The sequence below is a fragment of the Phyllopteryx taeniolatus genome, chromosome 10, assembly GCF_024500385.1.
Source record: "Phyllopteryx taeniolatus isolate TA_2022b chromosome 10, UOR_Ptae_1.2, whole genome shotgun sequence".
In the NCBI taxonomy this organism is placed as follows: domain Eukaryota; kingdom Metazoa; phylum Chordata; class Actinopteri; order Syngnathiformes; family Syngnathidae; genus Phyllopteryx; species Phyllopteryx taeniolatus.
In genome coordinates this window covers 12,434,677-12,454,993 of record NC_084511.1, presented here as the reverse complement: position 1 = coordinate 12,454,993, position 20,317 = coordinate 12,434,677, and the positions used below count along the sequence as shown (strand labels likewise).

General features: G+C 41.2%; 1 protein-coding gene across 5 annotated transcripts; it reads right to left on the bottom strand.

Annotated features, from left to right (window-relative positions):
• Positions 1 to 1,643: 1,643 nt before the first annotated feature.
• On the bottom strand, positions 1,644 to 19,629 carry simc1 (SUMO interacting motifs containing 1). 5 transcript variants are annotated; one of them, XM_061786716.1, is made up of 11 exons: positions 19,212 to 19,341; positions 16,342 to 16,464; positions 14,217 to 14,942; positions 13,128 to 13,375; positions 12,934 to 13,003; positions 11,799 to 11,959; positions 10,919 to 11,011; positions 8,333 to 8,464; positions 8,056 to 8,212; positions 7,520 to 7,604; positions 1,644 to 3,207 (listed from the first exon to the last, which is right to left on the bottom strand). In XM_061786716.1, exons 2-11 carry the CDS (start codon positions 16,390 to 16,392, stop codon positions 2,996 to 2,998), a joined length of 1,935 nt encoding a protein of 644 aa, XP_061642700.1. In that variant the 5' UTR covers positions 16,393 to 16,464; positions 19,212 to 19,341; the 3' UTR covers positions 1,644 to 2,995. The 5 variants fall into 5 exon arrangements, 3 of the variants coding, with proteins under 3 accessions (XP_061642700.1, XP_061642699.1, XP_061642701.1); XM_061786717.1 differs by lacking the exon at positions 16,342 to 16,464 and adding an exon at positions 6,883 to 6,988 and having other exon boundaries at positions 3,070 to 3,207; positions 19,212 to 19,628; XM_061786715.1 differs by lacking the exon at positions 16,342 to 16,464 and having other exon boundaries at positions 19,212 to 19,625.
• Between the last annotated feature and the right edge of the window lie 688 nt (positions 19,630 to 20,317).

The window sequence follows — 20,317 nt, the reverse complement described above, 5'->3', positions numbered from 1 at the left end:
CAACAAATGAGAAACTCGTTAATTACTGACACTTGCTGGATCTAAAAAAAAATCATTGCAGGCAACTCAGCCTTTTAAGTTAGTCTTATTTTATACTGCATCTTAATCGAAGTTTAAAATATCATTACTACCTTTAAAACCTAACCCTTTATTCATCCAGGTAAGGCAATTGAGAACTAATTCTCATTTGCAATGCCAACCTGGCTGCAGCCTTTGAAGCAGAAGGAAGTTTATAATATCCATCCATCCATCCATTTTCTGAGCTGCTTATCCTCACGAGGGTCGCGGGAGTGCTGGAGCCTATCCCAGCTATCTTCGGGCAGGAGGCGGGGTACACCCTAACTGGTTGCCAGCCAATCGCAGGGCACACATAAACAAACAACCATTCACACCTACGGGCAATTTTAGAGTCTTCAATCAACCTACCACGCATGTTCTTGGGATGTGTGAGCAAACCGCAGTGCCCAGAGAAAACCCACGCAGGCACGGGGAGAACATGCAAACTCCACACAGGCAGGGCCGGGATTGAACCCCGGTCCTCAGAACTGTGAGGCAGACGTTCTAACCAGTGCCGCCTAGTATGTATGTATGTGTATATATATATAGTTTTTCACACCTGGATTTGGGGATCCTCTGCCATTCTTCCTTGCAGATCCTCTCCAGTTCAGTCAGGTTGGATGGTGAACATGGGTGGACAGCCATTTTCAGGTCTCTCCAGAGATGCTCAATTGGGTTTAAGTAAGGGCTCTGGCTGGGCCATTCAAGAACAGTCACTGAGTTGTTCTGAAGCCACTCTTTTGTTATTTTAACTATGTGCTTTGAGTCATTGTCTTGTTGGAAGGTGACCCTTCGGCCGAGTCTGAGGTCCTGAGAACTCTGGAGAAGGTTTCGTCCCTGTACTTGGTCACATTCATCTTTCCTTCGATCGCAACCAGCCGTCCTGTCCCTGCAGCTGCCCCACTGCATGATGCTGCCACCACCACGCTTCACTGTTGGGACTGTATTGGACAGGTGATGAGCAGTGCCTGGTTTTCTCCACACATACCACTTGGAATTAAGGGCAAAAAGTTATATCTTGGTCTCATCAGACCAGAGAATCTTATTTCTCACCATCTTGGAGTCCTTCAGGTGTTTTTTTTTTTTTTTTTTTAGCAAACTCCATGTAGGCTTTCATGCACTGAGCAGAGGCTTCCGTCGGGCCAATCTGCCATAAAGCCCCGACTGCTGGAGGGCTGCAGTGATGGTTGACTTTCTAGAACTTTCTCCCATCTCCCGACGGTATCTCTGGAGCTCAGCCACAGTGATCTTTGGGTTCTTCTCTCACCAAGGCTCTTCTCCCCCGATTGCTCAGTTTGGCCGGACGGGCAGCTCTAGGAAGGGTTCTGGTCGTCCCAAATGTCTACCATTTCAGGATTATGGAGGCCACTGTGCTCTTAGGAACCTTAAGTGCAGCAGATTTTTTTTGTAACCTTGGCCAGATCTGTGCCTTGCCACAATTCTGTCTCTGAGCTCTTCAGGCAGTTCCTATGACCTCATGATTCTCATTTTCTCTAACATGCACTGTGAGTTGTAAGGTCTTATATAAACAGGTGTGTTCCCCTCATCGAGCCCAATCAGTATAATCAAACACAGCTGGACTCCAATGACGGTGTAGAATCATTTTAAGGATGTTCAGAAGAAATGGACAGCTCCCGAGTTAAACATGAGTGTCACAGCAAAGGGTCTGAATACTGTGATATTCCAGTTTTTCTTTTTTAATAAATCTGCAAAACTTTCAACAATTCCGTTTTTTTTTGGTCAATATGGGGAGCTGTGTGTACATTAATGACGAAAAAAAAAAAACTTAAATGATTTTAGCAAATGGCTGCAATATAACAAAGAGTGACAATTTTAAGGGGGTTTGAATACTTTCCGTACCCACTATCTATCTATCTATCTATTTATTTATTACACACACACACACATACATATATAGCCGCAAAAAAACTCTTCCTTTCTCAGCTTCCACCACATGGTTCTCTGCTCCGCCTTTGTTTTCTTAATCTTCCTCCCCACCACCAGGGTCATTTTACACACCACCATCCGATGCTTTTTAGCCACATTCTTCCCTACCACTACCTTAAACTAGTAACCTCCTTCAGATTATATCGTCTGCACAAAATGTAATCCACTCTTGTAGGTTACCCTATGTTACTGCTTCTTCTGGAAAAAAAGTGTACACTACATATATACACTACACTCTATTGCCAAAAGTAGTTCAACAAAGTTTAGGAGTGAGTTATTGGGGATTTTTGGCCATTCTTCAAGGAGCATATTTGTGAGGTCACACACTGATGTTGGACGAGAAAGCCTGGCTCACTGTCCACTCAAAATCAACCCTAAGGTGTTCTATTGGGTTAACGGCAGGACTCTGTGCAGGCCAGTCAATTTTATCAATACCAAATTCTCTTAACCATGTCTTTATGGACCTTGCTTTGTGCACTCGTGCACAGACATGTTGGAACAGGAAAAGGTATTAAAGGTTGACTGTCCAAAATCTTTTGGTATACTGAAGCATTCGAGTTCCTTTCACTGGAGCTCAGAGGTTAATATTTTGCACATTTCCAACTTGGTGGGAATAAGTTTGGAGATGGCCCCTCCCTGTTCCAACATGACTGTGCATCAGTGCACAATTCAAGGTTCATAAATACATGGATGAGAGAGTTTGATGTGGATAAATTTAACTGGCCTGCACAATCCTGACCTCACCCCTATAGAAAATGTCATATTAAACCCCATAGTGTAAGAATGGGATGTATAATAGCACAAAAATTTCACTTGTCTAGAAAGGGTTCCAAAGAAGTACATCTTATGAATACTTCTAAAAATATTAAATATTAGATAAAAGTAATACTAAATGAATATTTTTACATTTACACAAAAGCAAAACAGTTTAGTTATAAACATTTCTTACAGACACTATAATGACATTTAATAAAATCAACTGTTTCCTCATTTAACATTCACAGACATCTAGCAGGAAGTCCTGTAAGTAAGTGAGGGACTCCTCTACGTGGGGAGGCAACGCTTGGCCAACGTCTGCCTGGGATCTTGCGAGGAAGGCCTCCACGGCTTTACAAATGGCCGCCTTTGTTAGCGTATCATCGAGCTTGTAGACCAAGGAGCTAGCTCGGCTTGTTTGCTTGCTGACTGAGGTGTACAGATATCCTAGAGATAACAGTATGGAGGTTAGAAGGATAACTTCACAGTGCACAGGATATCAAAAAGTTATTTGAATACTCTCCTGCAGAGATATAGAGTGGGCTATGGGCTGAAATATGTGCCAGCAAGAACTGAATTTGAATCATGTGTATTTGAATTTCTAAACTTGAATAATTGCATTAAAAAACTGAATTTGAAAAACATAATTTGAATTTGTATTGTTTAATTTGAAACATTGCATTTAAAAACTCAATCCGCATAGTATAATTTGAAATTGAATTTATTTGTTTGAAACTGCAGTCCAATAAACTTGAAAGTGAATGTAAGAATTTTTGATCTGCAAAGAAAATTAAAATTACATATTTTCACATTTAGTTTGATAATTTCAGATTCAGTTCGACAAATTCAATTTAAAATTAGCTGTGACAGACATCCGGGAATTGTAAGGAATAGCAATCGATCGGCGATACACAGATCTCGTGTTCGGCCAATCAGCACCTTCATTATTTATCACGTGACATAGGGACAAAGAAAAGTAATGTTTTTTTTTACCTTTGCAAAACACGTCATCAATAAAAAGTATTCTCTAGTAATGGTATGTATTTTTCATTTAATCCCAGACATTTCTCAAAAGAGAACCCCCCTCAGTAGTAGCCATTTTAGAGGATTTTGACCGATTTTTCAAGGCACACAGAATATTATGTTCTATGGCTATATAAAAATGGCACCCTGACTTCCATCTTTCAAGCAAAAAAAAAGTTTGTTTCTACCTTTTTCCGTTCTTTAGTAATTTAGAAAATAACGTAAAAGACGTAAAACTACGTCTTTGGGATTAGGTGATCAAGTTTTAAAAGATGTAAAACTACGTTTTTGGTATTAAATGGGCATGGTTATGCATCCAGCAGATGTTCTACCCCCATTCCAGTAAGCAGTGCAGAGAAAAAAGGTAATTGAAAGCTTTTTTTTCTCCATGTCCCACGACAGCAATTTCAAAATTCAAATTCAAAATATTTTTTTTAGTAATAGTTATGTTTTTAAACTGCACAGGTGGTGCTTCGAGCAGAAGCAGGGACTGGTTTCAAGGACAATGACAACTACACAAGACCGTCACCAAAGAATAACAAAACTTTGCTAGATTTTATCCATCCATCCATCCATTATCTGAGCCGCTTATCCTCACAAGAGTCGCGGGTGCGCTGCAGCCTATCCCAGCTATCATCGGGCAGGAGGCGGGGTACACCCTGAACTGGTTGCCAGCCAATCGCAGGACACATACAAACAAACAACCATCCACACTCACATTCACACCTTTGGTCAATTTAGAGTCTTCAATTAACCTACCATGCATGTTTTTGGGATGTGGGAGGAAACCGGAGAACATGCAAACTCCACACAGGCGGGGCCGGGATTGAACCCCGGTCCTCAGAACTGTGAGACAGACGCACTAACCAGATGTTCACCGTGCCGCCTGCTAGATTTTATGCGCAAGGTAATAAAAACCTGGACTATTGACCAAACGGTAGAGGAGGAGAATTTGGAGGAAGAAAGTGCTAGTGTGGGAGCCCCATTTGGTCATGATTTTTTTTTCTAATGTAAATTCTGTACAGTTATACTCCATCCATCCATTTTCTGAGCCGCTTCTCCTCACTAGGGTCGCGGGCGTGCTGGAGCCTTTCCCAGCTGTCATCGGGCAGGAGGCGGGGTACACCCTGAACTGGTTGCCAGCCAATCGCAGGGCACATAGGAACAAACAACCATTCGCACTCACAGTCATCCCTACGGGCAATTTAGAGTCTCCAATTCATGCATGTTTTTGGGATGTAGGAGGAAACCGGAGTGCCCGGAGAAAACCCACGCAGGCACGGGGAGAACATGCAAACTCCACACAGGCGGGGCCAGGGATTGAACCCGGGTCCTCAGAACTGTGAGGCTGACGCTCTAACCAGTCGGCCACCGTGCCGCCTACAGTTATACTTGTAAATAAATTCTTTTTCTGTCAAAAGTACTTCTCCAGTGTTGTTTTATGTTCAGATGTTTGAGATTTTCACTAAAAAATATATATACAACAAAGTAATTGTTCTGCTTGATCTGTCTGCTTTCACAAAAAGGCTGTTTTCTATTTTTTTTCCCCTGCAGAAACCGATTTGGCTGATGGTGGTTTTGGTCTTTACATGGTCATAGTACACAATATTCTGTTCCCTGCTCAGGAAACTAAAATAACGTAGGAGTGGCTTCAGAACAACTCTGTGACTGTTCTTGAATGGCCCAGCCAGAGCCCTGACTTAAACCCAATTGATCATCTCTGGAGAGACCTGAAAATGTCTGTCCACCAACGTTCACTATCCAACCTGACAGAACTGGAGAGGATCTGCAAGGAGGAATGGCAGAGGATCCCCAAATCCAGGTGTGAAAAACTTGTTGCATCAATCCCAAAAAGACTCATGGCTGTATTAGCTCAAAAGGGTGCTTCTACTAAATACTAAGCAAAGGGTCTGAATACTAATGGCTGTGTCTGCAAATATGCAAAAAATTAAACAAGAATTTTTTTTTTCCTGTCAATATGGGGTGCTGTGTGTACAACGAGCTGTGGGTCGTGACCGAAAGAACAAGATCCCGGATACAAGCCGCCGAAATGAGTTTCCTCCGCAGGGTGTCCGGGCTCTCCCTTAGAGATAGGGTGAGAAGCTCGGTCATCCGGGAGGATCTCAGAGTAGAGCTGCTGCTCCTCCGCATCGAGAGGAGCCAGATGAGGTGGCTGGGGCATATGATTCGGATACCTCCCAGACACCTCCCTGGTGAGGTGTTCCGGGCACATCCCACCGGGAGGAGACCTCGGGGACGACCCAGGACACGCTGGAGAGACTACATCCTTCGGCTGGCCTGGGAAAGATCTCGGGATCCCCCCGGAAGAGCTGAATGAAGTAGCTGGGGAGAGGTTAGTCTGGGAGTCCCTGCTAAAGCTACTGCCCCCGCGACCCGACCCCAGATAAGCGGTAGAAAATGGATGGATGGAGGGTTATGTCACCAAATATTAAAAGTTAATTTAATCTTGTCTGTTCCAATACTTTTGCTTACCTGAAAAGTGGGTTGCTTCAAACAAAAGGTGCTCTGTCCTGAGTTGTTTAACACATCTAGATGTAAATACCATGAAATAAAGGCTGGAATTCTGAACTTTTGTCTCATATTCATCTTTTGATCTGAAACCCACATCTTCAGTACAGAACAAAAACAAAGAAATTGACCTTGTTGCTCCAATACTTTAGGAGGGGACTTTATCGTCAACTCCCACGGCCTGGACTTCCTCTATGTGACTGAGACTTGGATTGGGGCTGAGGAGTACGGTATAGCGCCTTGTTGAACTATTGCCAAGTGCCTACTGACTGTTAGTCTTTAACCTTGGTTATCAGAAATATGTATCCCTTCAACATGCGCACAGTGGTGCAAGAAAATTGGCCGGTACGCACGTCATGAATCTGATGGTGATTTTGTGCAACCGCTCAACTTGTGCGCAGAGGAAGAACATTTCGACACATTTATTAGTGAATGAGGCCCAATAAAGGCTTCTTTATACTCGCGCGGGCGGCGACTGCACTGACGTCACTGCGGCTATACCGCACGCAGTTTGCCTTTATACTCGAGCGCAACCCACGCGCGCAGTTTTGAAGATGTACTGCAGTTCACCTCCAAGTCGGGAGTGTCGCTACGGCTGGTATTGGCTAGGACACCACAGGATGGAGTTTCCTCTGCATTTTTTTGACATTTCCGGTAGCCGTTTTTACTTTCCTTTCTGTAACAAGGAACAAAGCAACAATAATGGCGACTGTGGAACTGTCTGCGAGAACAAATGGACCTAGATCACCAGATGATACGTTTAATTATGCTGAAAAATCGATCAATAAGGCGGCGGCGTAGATGGTATGTAGAACCAAGGGGCACGCTGAGTACGTCATCACAGCACGTGACTAAAACGGACCAATCAAAAGATATGGTCTCCGCAGCATTCTACGCGCAGTAACAACTTTTGCCGTGTGGGCGTCAAGTGACGCAGAGGGGGGCCGCGCGGGCCAATTCATCGGTCACGTGATGCAATGCAGGCATTGTCGGCCTGTCGGAGACTAAAGAGGCCTTAAGTGTTTCTCTACCTAAAGAATACTTATTAACCCTTGTATGAAAATGCAATAAACCAAATTAAAGTATTAAATTACATCCACTTTACAGATACACTGTATATTCAAGGAATTCATAGGAAATAGAACTCAAAAACATCAAGCGGAAAAGTCCTTTATCGTGATAGTTCCATTTCTTCCAAACAGCTCACCTTTCATAGTTGTGTTGTAGCTGACTAGCAACATCCAGAGGTGTTGAACCAACTCCTCCCATTTCTTCCAACGTTCACCATTATCCTGGAGATCAAAATCGGTCATCGAAAATGTGTCTTCGCTGGATGTCTCAATTTACAGAACAGCTCAGTGATGTTATTTAAGCTCCCAAAAAATGAGGAAATAAAAAAAGCAATGGATTGACTTTTGACGTTTTCACGTGACGTTCCGCATATAGCTGATAGCAGTACTTTTCACTGCTTCGCCACTTTAATAAATGTGAGAAAAAGAAGTTGCGCATGCCTACGAACCAAACAGGACACATGCGGAGCGAACCGAAACAGTTGAACCGAAACGTTTGGATGGTTTTCAAAAAACGTGCTACCCCTAAACCATAGCATTATAAGTTCTAATATAATGTAAAATGTACAGACAAGGAGGTTGTCTCAGCCGATCCATGCATACTAGAAAATCTTAACCATACGTAACATTTAATGAATTTAGGATAATCCTTAGTGGCAAGTGTCGTATTCACCGTTGGGTCTGCAGCCAGTGTGCAGTTCTCCAAAAAGTGCAGCAAGCGACTGAGTGACATGGGCACAGGTGTTTTCAGTGGACACGCATAGTCCAGCAGATGTTCCAGCAGCTTCCATCTCAGCAGGTTGCTCTGCAGGCTGTTCAGCAGCAGTAGCCTGGGAGTCATTAGCGCAGAGACAGAACCGCAGTAGAAGAGGACTATTGTGTGGCAGGAGAACAGTAATGTTTTCTTATGTACTGGTTCATTGCTTTGTTTACTCCTCTCCCATACTCACCTCTGTGCTCGTAGGGGCTCGGTGCTGATGAGTGTGAAGAAGAGCTCCTGGGACAACTTTGGTGCGCTTAGCGCAGGAGTGCGATCTGCTTCTAAAGCAAGACACAATATCCGCTGGAGAATGGACACAATTCTGAAAGATTACAAAGATTAGTCTCGAGGGGTGGGTAAAAATATAAAATCACCAATACATTGCAATACTCCACCGCCCCCCCCCCCCCCCCCCCCCCCCACCACACACACACTTCAATATCGATACAACAGACTCTCTGAATCAATTCACTTTCTGGCCAGTGGGCCAGTGGGGGCGCTATACGTATGATTCGCATTGTATGGCCAGAAGCCTTACTCTACCAAACAATAACAAAATGGCGACTAAAGCAAGCAGCTGCACGGCAGCAACAGTGTGAGGTGAGCGACTTCTACTTTTAAATCTGACATTTGGGGTCATTTTGGATTCCCTGTAAATCCAGAACACGGGAAGTGGACAAGACACTCGAACCACGATATGGAATACCAAATCGATAACACGTCAGAAGTCACTGTCCCGAAGCTGTACACAGAGTTAAGACAGCTGTTTTGGAGTCAGAAGTAATCAGAAAGAGTGGCTCTTACATGTTGTGGTTGGACTTGCAGAGCAACTGACCCGTACGTACATATCTTTCACATCTCATTTCATTTCTAATGAGTGGGAATTAGTGTCAAATGTTCTTTTAATTATCTGAATATTTCTACTTCTTAATGAATCACTATTGGAGCATTTAAATCAATATAGAATCGAATTGCAACCTAAAGTACCAAAATCAAGTCAAATCGTAAGGTTCTTAACAATGCCCAGCCCTATTAGTCTTTCACATGAAAAGGGCAAAAACAATTACAGGGACTGAAATAACTATTGAATACGTCACCATTTTTCACACTAACTATATTTCCAAAGGTGCCATTGACATTAAATTTTCACCAGATGTTGGGAACAACCAAAGTAAGCCATACCTACAAATAAAGTAGAACAAATAAGATCAGAGATTTTGTGTGTAATAATGTGAAATGACACAGGGAAAAAGTATTGCACACATGACAAAAGGGAGGTGCAAAACGGCATGGAAAGCCAAGACAACACCTAAAATCTATCAATAATCAAACAGCAATCCAGCCCCTTGTCAGTGCAAATGAATATCAGCTGGTTCAGTCCTAATTGATGGCCTACAAAAAGGTCTCATTGCCAAGGTGTGAGTCAAGACAAATCTCATGATGGGTAAGAGCAGAGAGCTGACTCAAAACCATCGCAAACTAATTGTTGCAAAACATAACGATGGCATTGGTTACAGGCACATATCTAAGCTTCTGAACGTTCCAGTGAGCATAGTTGGGGCCATAATATGTAAGTGGAAAACCAATCATACCACCATAAATTTGCCTCGATCAGATGCTTCTCACAAGATTTCTGACAAAGGAGTGCAAAGAATAATCAGAAGAGTTGTCCAAGAGCCAAGGACCACCTGCAGAGAGCTTCAAAAAGACCTGGAATTAGTAGGGACTGTTGTCACAAGGAAAACAGTGAGTAATGCACTCTGCCGCCTTGGCCTGTATGCACGCTCATCCCCAAGACCCCAAGAAAAGCATGTCAAAGGTCATTTAAAGTTTGCTGAACAACATTTGGACAAGCCTGTTAAATACTGGGAAAATATAGTCTAGTCTGATGAGCGCAAAATTGAACTCTTTGAATGCCGTAATGCACACGTTTGGAGGAGAAATGGTACTGCACGTCATCCTAAAAACACCATACCAACAGTGAAGTTCGGAGGTGGAAACATGATGGTGTGGGGCTGCTTTACAGCAAATGGTACTGGTAAACTTCAACCTGGTAAACTTGGGAAAATCTTCTAAGACATTCTTGACAAAAATCTTCTGCCATCTACGACGATGATGAAAATGAAACAAGGGTGGACATATCATCAGGATAATGATTCAAAACATACTGCCAGGGAAACTCTCAATTGGTTTCAAAGGAAAAAAAATAAAGCTACTAGAATGGCCCAGCCAATCACCTGACTTGAATCCAATCGAAAATCTATGGAAAGAACTGAAACGCAACGTCCATAAAAGAAGCCCATGGAACCTTAAAGATTTGAAGACTGCTTGTGTGGAGGAATGGGCCAAAATCACACCAGAGCAATGCATGCGACTAGTTTCTCCATACAGGAGGCATCTTGAATCTGTCATTGCAAACAAAGGCTTTTGTGTTAAAAGTATTAAATAAATACCAGTTGGCATGTTCAATACGTTTTCCCTGTGTCATTTCACATTATTACATATAACTTAATTTCTGAGTTTATTTGTTCGACTTTCTTTGTATATATAGATTACTTGGTTCCCAACATCTGGTGAAATTTTCATGTCCATAGCACCTTTGGATATATATTTAGTGAGAAAAATGGTGACGTGTTAAATACTTATTTCAGCCGCTGTATTTAGGACACAAACCTTAACTAACGAGTAAAGATACACAGATTAGTATAGGTTTTATGACCTTAATACTTGTGTTTGTCCTTTTTACATGAGTGGTAACAAAATGTGTGGAGTTTACCTGATATGTTCATCTCTTTCCCTGGCAGCTGCACTACTCTCTCCACTTTCAGTCGATTTGATGATGGCAGAAAATAGCCACTTGATAACATCTCTGGAAGACCAACATTATTACTTGTCAAAATTAAGCAGAGGTGGGTAGCAGTGTTAATTTAGGTCTACATTTTGGTCTTTTCCCTAAAAAGTTATTTAGTTTTAATCATAATTTTGTCATCTAAGTTCTTTTAGTTTTAGTCAAGTTTTAGTTGCCGAAATACCATAAGATTACAGTTGACAAAAACTCCAGTAGATTTAGTCCACTAAAATAAAAACTGTGTAAAGGGTAATGTGTAAATTTTTTTCTTTTTTGCCACCTGTCCCAGCTTTTTTGGAACGTGTTGCAGCCATAAAATTCTAAGTTAATGATTATTTGCTAAAAACAATAGTTTATCAGTTTGAACATTAAATATCTTGTCTTTGTAGTGTATTTGATTCAATATAGGTCGAACATGATTTGCAAATCTTTGTATTCTGTTTTAATTTATGTTTAACACAATGTCCCAACTTCATTGGAACTGGGGCTTGTCATATCTACCTATTGATCATAGCTATGCTTGTACCACACTCTGAGAACCGCTAATCTAGTTAAACAATGACTTTCAGAAAGTTAAGTTCAAGTTTACTTATTACCCTTTACACACTTTTTATTTTAGTCGAGTAAATCTACTTCAGTTTCCGTCGACTATAATCTGATGGTATTTCGTCAACTAAAACTATACTAAAACTAGAACAATTCAGTCAAAATTATGACTAAAGCTAAATTCAAATTTTAGTCATAAGACTGATTAAAACTAAATCAAAATTTGCTGACAACATGAACACTGCCTAGGTGCCAAACTCACTGTACTTGTGGGAAGAGCTGATTGCATGACAACGTAGCTTTTGCTATGGAGTGATGGAGTTCAGACGTGGACTTTCTGTAAGAGAAGTCATCCTCCAAAGTCTGCACAATATACTCCAGGAGCATGCGCACCACCTCAGGTTGATGGTTGCTTTTCTTGTCCTGATAAAGAGAGGCCAGCGAAAGAACAAGTAAATAGAGCTTTTTGGACATCAGACTGTCAGAGCACTTTCACCTGACCTTATGTCAGCCAGCATCAAACATCAACTCTCTGTGTATGGTTTGCTTGTTGCAAGACTTTGGGAAAGGATGATGGTGGTAGGGGAAGAATATGCACTGGCAGTTACAGTGAAGCAAGACTCACATCCTAAGCAGAAAAGATTCCGGCCAAGTGTTTCAGTGCCATGATAGTTGCATAATGATCATGAATCGCTATGTAGGCCCACGGCACACCGAGCGAATGAGCGCTACCCAACTACAGACCCTCTCCTATGTCAAGGAAGAAGCGGATTGCCCCAAAGACAGGTAAGGGACTATGGAAGAATAAAGAAAAGCGTGAGGATATTTTGAGAGGCTGTTAGCAATAAACGGCGATCAATCATAACAACCATCACCTTTTTTAAATAACGCCAATCCAAAACGCACTGAACTGCAATGCTGATACCGTAAATTTTCAAAATAAAAATTTATTATAGGACTGTGTTTACATACGTGTTCTGATTAAAAGGGTATTTTTTTCTAAGAGGAAAAACCTATTTTCACATTAGATGTAAAAAATAAAACGCATTTCTATTATTTATGTGGAAGTTAGTGCAAGTTTATGGTCGTTAAAAGAAGAAAAAAAAAGTTTCAAAGCTTGTTTGGCATCAGGAGACAATGCAAATCCCAGGTTAAAAATGTCATTTTCATTTGCTTTTTCTTTAAGCAAAGCGGGAGAGATACAAATTTTATTTTAGTCAGAAAGAGAAGAACATTTTTTAAATTTTAAAATAAGGCCATATCGTCCAGTCATGATGAATGGGAAAACTTGTTTCACAAGTCGGTCGACCAGTGTCACAAAATGGACTGAGCTCAACTTCAGTATAAATTGTTCACTAGCTCGCTAGCTGTGATAAATTCCCCTGCTTGTTCAGTACCTGACTGGACATGACTGAAGTCACCATCTCCCAGCTCCATGGAACTGTGTTTTTATCAGCCAGGTGGTGTCTGCAATCAAAACATGATTTCAATCTCTGAATACGAAGATGGGAACTTCACGACATGCGGTAATTTTTGGTCATTTTCTTTGGACAACCATTAACTCGAGGTTTTTTTTTTTTAGTGCTCTCACCTTTGTGCCATCATCAGCAGATTCCAGGCCTGTACACAAAGGTGATGTTGACACAGAGGGTCCAGCAGGATGCCACTTAGCAGGTGGGACATGACATCCTTGGGAGGACAGTAGCCAGGATGGAGGAGGTCCGACAAAACATGCAAAGTGCCTTCATGGTAGTTTTCGTCCATGGTGATATAAACTAGGCTGAGCCTTTGCTGGCATTCCACCTTAGAAGTGTCACAGTTCACATTTTTCTCAGGCATCTAGAAAGAAGGCATAAAAGATAAGCCTATGTGTATTGGGTGCAGATCAAGTGAATTAAAATAGAAAAATGCAGGGTCCGACGTTAAACCTTTTTGAGTGGTGGCCGTGTCAGAACTTGTACTGTTCCCATATATTCATATAATACGTTAGGTTTTAGTGATTATTTCATATTTAGCGTCTTTCTACTGTATTATTTAAGCCCCTTTAAGAAATTATTAGTACAATTGCTTTTAGGGCAATGACAATCATCGTAAAACGAAAATGAAAAAAATAAACTAAAATTGAAAAAACATTTTCATGAATGAAATAAAGTAAAAACAAGAATATTAAAAAAAATGCAGAATCTCAAAATGTCGCTGTTTCTTGCTATGAAAGGCAGATGTGAAAGCAGACAAGGAGTTTAGTTTTACAGTAGACTCCAATAAGTTGGGGGCGTAAATAAACATCTTAAAGAACACTCATGGAAGGCAGGTTAACATTCTACACGCTGCGAAGTACGAGCTACTGTATGTGGCTAGTGGCGTTAGCTTCGGCTATCGTCTTGAGGCTAACCCGAATGCGTGCCTGTTTATCCAGTTGGGTGTGCTGGTTGCAGTTTCTCTTTACTTCATCACAACATCCTGTCTTGGACGAGATGTTTCGGTGATAAAAGAATTTCAGACCGACACTGAAAATCCAGTTTTGGGCTATTTTTGGCAGGAGAAATTTTTCAGTGACTTAAAAATTTGTACTGGCCTGAGCGGGCCAGTGTCTATACATAGTGGTGGCCTGACACGACGACGTTGTGGCCCCGGGCCACCGTTAATGTCGGACCCTGAAAATGTAACAAATGGTTCCAACCAGGGTATGTGCTAATCCATCCATTAATCTCTGGAACGTATCTGGGCACACAAAATTCCTTTCATTCTGACTGGCCCCCCTGAATTCAACTTCAGGATTCCCTTCTCCATCACTTTCCCCTTGCCACATGAAATATGTTGGACTGTCTCTATCTGCTTCATCTCCACCGGACCAAAAGTCTTCCAAGTCCTCACTTTTAGACCATAGAGAGTCAACAGGAATGCTCTGGGTCAGATGATCAGACCTGTGTGACTTTGCATCAGTCACATCTTCTGTCCCTTGCCATAAAGAGAGGACGGGCCTCGATGAAGACGCGTCATCCATTTTGTCTACATGAGTTCCCTGTAGTTGTCCAGGATACGGTAACGTCCGAGTGGCATCGTCATTTAAACCAAGAGAAGCTTTCTGTCCTGAATGTGTGCCTTCTGTTACTCCCATTTCCAGAAAGTGCAGTTTATTTGGTACATGTACTCTGTAACTAAGTTCCGGTTTGAACTGAATAGATAGCACTTCCAAAGTTGGCTTCAACTCCCCACAGTCCTCCTTTGATGATTTGTGTCTATGTAAATGACGTTCATTTGAAGTGTTGTCTTTCAATGTTCTTTTAGGTACATTTTCCTCCTCTTGTTTGGCCTTCTTCAAAGTGTTCACATTGAAGTCTGTTTGTTTTTCATGCAACTTAACTTCTGGACAGGTCTGGGTTGATTCTTTCTCCCCAAATGAAACCTAGAACAAGAGAAGTAAAAATTTTACTTGTAATTGCTGTACATGCAGAGAGAAAAAATGCCCAGCTAGAAATTATGCATGAAGAGCAGACAAAAATGTGTACTAATTGACATCAGACCACAGCTCCACTGTCCCATCTTGCATCGTGCTATTAACCCAAATTGATAGGATTCTGACACTTTAAAACTTGTGTTTTAAAACTGAAATGTACCTAAACCTTAAGTCCAGGGTAATTAATAGTGAATATTAGAGATGGACGTTGTTGATTAATTGTGTCTTGACGCAACTGAAGCAAAATGGATTTCACTCCACGTGGTTACAACTAGCAGAGCAATTGTTGATCCAGTCTCAACTACACTGAACAAAAATATAAATGCAACACTTTTGTTTTTGCTCCCATTTTTCATGAGCTGAATTCAAAACTCTGACTTTTTCTATGTACACATCAGGCCTATTTCTCTCATATATTGTTTACAAATCTAATTTGTGGGAGCACTTTTTTGCTCCATCCAACTCACACCCATCCATCCATTTTCCGCACCGCTTATCCTCACCAGTGTGCTGCTGCCTATCCCAGCTGACTCTGGGCGAGAGGCGGGGTACACCAACCATTCGCACTCACATTGACACCTACTGACAATTTAGAGTCTTCAATCAACCTACCATGGATGTTTTTGGGATATGGGAGGAAACCGGAGTACCTGGAGAAAACCCATGTAGGCACGGGGAGAAAAATGAAAACTGCACACAGGCGAGGCCAGATTTGAACCCCAGTCCTCAGAACTGTGAGGGAGATGTGCTAACCAGTCATCCACCGTGCTGCCCCATCAAACTCACAGGTGTGGCAAATCAGGATGCATTATTGATTATTGCATAGGTGTGTTAGGCAGCCCACAATAAAAGGCCACTAAAAAAAACAAAAATAATAATAATAATAATGCAACATCCCAATACAGACACCGGAAGCAGTGTGTCCAAGAGAAACACTATGAAGGAAGAAAATAAGACTGTTGGGAATAATTTAATACAGTTTCATGGAACACATATGAAAATTTAGGTGGTAAAGTCAGTATTAGGTCAGTGCTTATGATATCGTGTTGAGGCTAGCACACAGAAGCTAATTTTGAAAATGACATATTTACCTTACCAGACATGCAAACACCTAAGGCATGAAAAAGGTGACAACAACAGCAACAAAAATAATTGTAGGGGGGAACCGGGGGGGATCCCTGGGCCCACGCAGAGAATTTATTTTTATTTTACATAAATTAAGCAATCTGGAAGACTCTGAAGAGTACACTAAAGCAAAATAAACTCATTTTCTTCATGCAGAAAAACATTTATTTACACCGCTCAAGTACATTTTGATGTACAAATTTAAGGTTAAAATTGAATTTGCCTCATTTCTTTGCTTTTTTTGTTTTGGCCTCCAACCTCCAGCCAGGCCCATCTCCACCTGCACTTGATGCCAGCTTCAAGATGTGCCACATGAATAGGATCCTCCTCTTTAAGCACTCTCATTCTGGAAAAGAATGGACTAAAATCATTGTTTCACTTAATTTTTCACTATTACCAACTTCAAAGGCTAATCCCAAATGCATCCTCCAGCAAAATATTAAGAACAATATTTTTCAGTTTTTATTGTCCATTTCTGAATTTGAAGTTCATTCTGTGTTGTGACATAATCCCTAACATCGCTCCGTCGCTTAGTAAATGTAACATTAACATCCGTATACGAATTAGATAATTGTAGGCGCATTTCCTAATGAATACAAGCTGTACTAGCGGATCAGCTCTTGTCGCCGATGTTACATGTGTTTCGCGGTTCCGCTGGGACCGCAACCTGGACCATGACCCGCAGCACCTCAATGCAAAAATACTAGTGTAACAAATACGACACTGGCTGATCTGATGAGCAAAAATGTTGCTTAAACGTAAGAGTAGCAGTGGAGGATGTTCGCTCCAGTGGGTAGAGTAGCCAAACATTGTACCTAAGTGTACTGTTACTTGACAATAATGTGACTCAAGTAAAAGTAAAAAGTTGTCCTCCAAAAAATTTCTTAAGAGTAAAAAGTACACAGTGAAATAATTACTCAAGTACTGAGTAAATAGTGAGTCAATTCTGATTTTTTAACCACAGCGTGAACATCAATTAAAAAAATCTAAAATAAATTACAGAATAAAATATGAATGTGCAAATTCTGATATTGCTGTGTGTGTGCGTGTTTATGCACAGTCAAAACTACAACAAAACATCTCAAATTTACTGCATGGTGTTTTCTCAAGTTATAAGTGAGCTGTAATATCTACATTTGGGCAGACAGTGCCAGACAAATACTATAATACATGAAAGCTGTTGTTTTTGTTCGTCTGAATGTAAACGCGAGTAGCTCGCCGTTGCCTTCATGGTCATGATGACCTTCCCAAAATGGCCGCAATTTAGGCACGACGATCAGCCGGGCTGGCTTATCTAGTGTTAATACCTATGGCCCAATAGAAGACGTTGTGTGAGGTCATGTGATTTTTTTTGTGTCGTTTGATTTGTGAACTACACTTAATCGTCACCAGCGCTTAAATTGTATTGGCACAAACAGCGCCCGATCCGGAAGTCCGAAGTCTTAGTCTCGCGCACGAAATAGTTGATTAATAAGCAATAATTGATCAATAAAAGCAGCGACCGACATTTAGATCATTGTAACGGAGAAAAAGTACCGTTACTGCTAGCTGTCAGCGTTCAAGGAGTACGAAACAGCCTATGACAACAGCGACAGCAACCCCCCCACCCAGAAAAAACTCATCGGATCTATACGATTCACGTAAATAGCCTATTTTGACTTCAAAACGGTGAATTTCGCCAAAAGGCGACTGATTTGCATGTATGCCTTACAGATAGGCTCCATCTCACCTGTGGAGTACGGATAAGGGGTATATATTTTGTCTTTGCCTAAAAATGTCCACATTTCAGCCAACATGAACTCCGCTCGAAACTTTACAAACATACAAAAAGGCTATCTTGATCTGCGATTGCAAAATGTATAAAACCAGCACGTCAACCACAGCACGTGAATGCAAATTGCAGTTTGTCCGACCCAATCAGACTCACCCAATGCTTGAGAAGAAGCAGGCAGAAAAGAAATCTGCAATGTTTGCACAGCACTGAAGGTAAAAACGTGTAAATTGGAAGAACACACGTTTTAATGGAATGGAATGGAATGAATAATGGAACAGATGTCAGCATTGCTGATAAAGGTTGGTGTTAAATATAGTTAAATATAAGTTAAATATAGTAGTTAACAATCAATAAGTAAATAATCTCTGGTGAGTCTATTCTGCAGGTGTGTAAACAAAGTTATTACTGTGACGGAGTCTGTCTTAGTTTATATTATTCATTCATCTTCCGTTCCGCTTATCCTCACTAGGGTCGCAGGCGTGCTGGAGCCTATCCCAGCTATCTTCGGGCGAGAGGCGGGGTACGCCCTGAACTGGTTGCCAGCCAACAGCAGGGCACATAGAAGAAAACAACCATTCGCACTCACATTCGCACTCACATTCACACCTCCGGGCAATTTAGAGTCTTCAATTAACCTACCCTGCATGTTTTTTGGGGATGTGGGAGGAAACCTGAGTGCCCGGAGAAAACCCATGCAGGCAACATGCAAACTCCACAACGGCGGGGCCGGGATTTGAACACCGGTCCTCAGAACTGTGAGGCTGATCTGCTTACCAGTCATACACCGTGTCGCCTAGTTTATATTAGGTATTCAAAAAAAGTTTCAAATTGATATTTTAGGGCAATATATGAGTGTAAAATTTCCAGTTTTTTATTTTTGTCTATTTGACGTGCATGCGCTATTTAATAATAAATCAGAAGTTACCAGTTACTCAGTACTTGAGTAATTTATTCACTGCATACTTACGCTTACTCAGTTAATTATTTGGAGGACTAAATTCTACTTCAGTTATATTATTCTAAAGTAACATTATTATTACTTCAGTACAATTTTTGGAAACTAACAACCATCGGTATTTGTATACCATTAAAAAGTCGACGGGCCTTAATATGCCCTCTATAAGACTTTACTGCCACCTGCTGGCTTAAACCATGTAACTAGGGTAAAACAAATTAAGAAAGTGAAAGTAAAAAAAAAAGAAAAAAAAAGAAGTTTTAAATGTAGACGTCCCGTGCTGGCCAACCCTTCGCTAGCGCTCGCTGCCGGCTCCCCAAATATCTTTACTTTTCATCCTTTTGTGCTATTGTCGCCTACTCACAACAGGGTTGATAGAGGCGTCATGGACGTCAGCTCGCACCGCCGTTTTGGACTCTGTTTTGGTGACGCTGTAGGAGCGGACAAATTCCACACCCGAGTCGTCTTCATCACTGTCAGAGTCAGAGCTGATGACGATGACAGTCTTCATCCCGCTTCTTTGCGCACCCTCCAGATTTTCGGTGGGCAGTAAAAGCTACGACCTATCGACATTTACTTACCATAAAACAAAGACCGGGGCCTCTAAAAGCGTAAATAGCCATTTTAAATAAAGCATGCTACCTTACACGAGACCTACTGAGTAGTTTTTCAAATATTCATATATTTGTAGTCAAATATTGGCGTTGCACGCTTCTGCTTCTTGTTTTTGTTGTTTTTTTTTCTTTCTTCTTCTGCGGTGAAGGTAGTCAGGCAGTGGACACAGATATGAATAGGAAGATTCGACGCGCCCCTTTTGTGCCTATGGTGACGCTAAGGTAGAAGTGGCAATGTTGTCAGCGCATTTCGTATGGACGGCAAGAAAACAGGACTACATACGGCTGGGTACAATGCCGTACAATTACGACAAGGAAACTGTGAAAAAACTTTCTCTGGTCAAAATATATATATATTTTTTTTTATTCAAATGTTCGGTATAAATAGGACATGCTTCAGCGTTGACCAGAAAAAAAATTAACGTTATAAACATCAGTTAAGAAATGAAAAAGTTACGATTTATTTTCAATGTGCATATATTACCTTTCATCGGAACGACGACCCTCCCAACAGGGCGCTACGTAGGCACGTTGGTTAGCTGCTACAGCGCGCTGGGCTAATCTAGTTTTCTCTTTATATCTGTGACACGGAACAGCGATCGGCTTAAATGTACACACTGACACCTACCGTAATGGAGTGGTACAGCAGGGGTGGGCAACGGTCAATAGAACCACTTTTGATTTTTTTTCTTTTAAACCGGTAGATGGGCCAGGTCATAGATGAGGTAGGTAAATAAATAAATAATCCTTCACATTTTTAATATTATTCATTAATTTAGTTATAATGTATTAATTACTAACATAATCAAGTATACACAATTACATGTATATGTACATATATTTCACGAAATGTTTT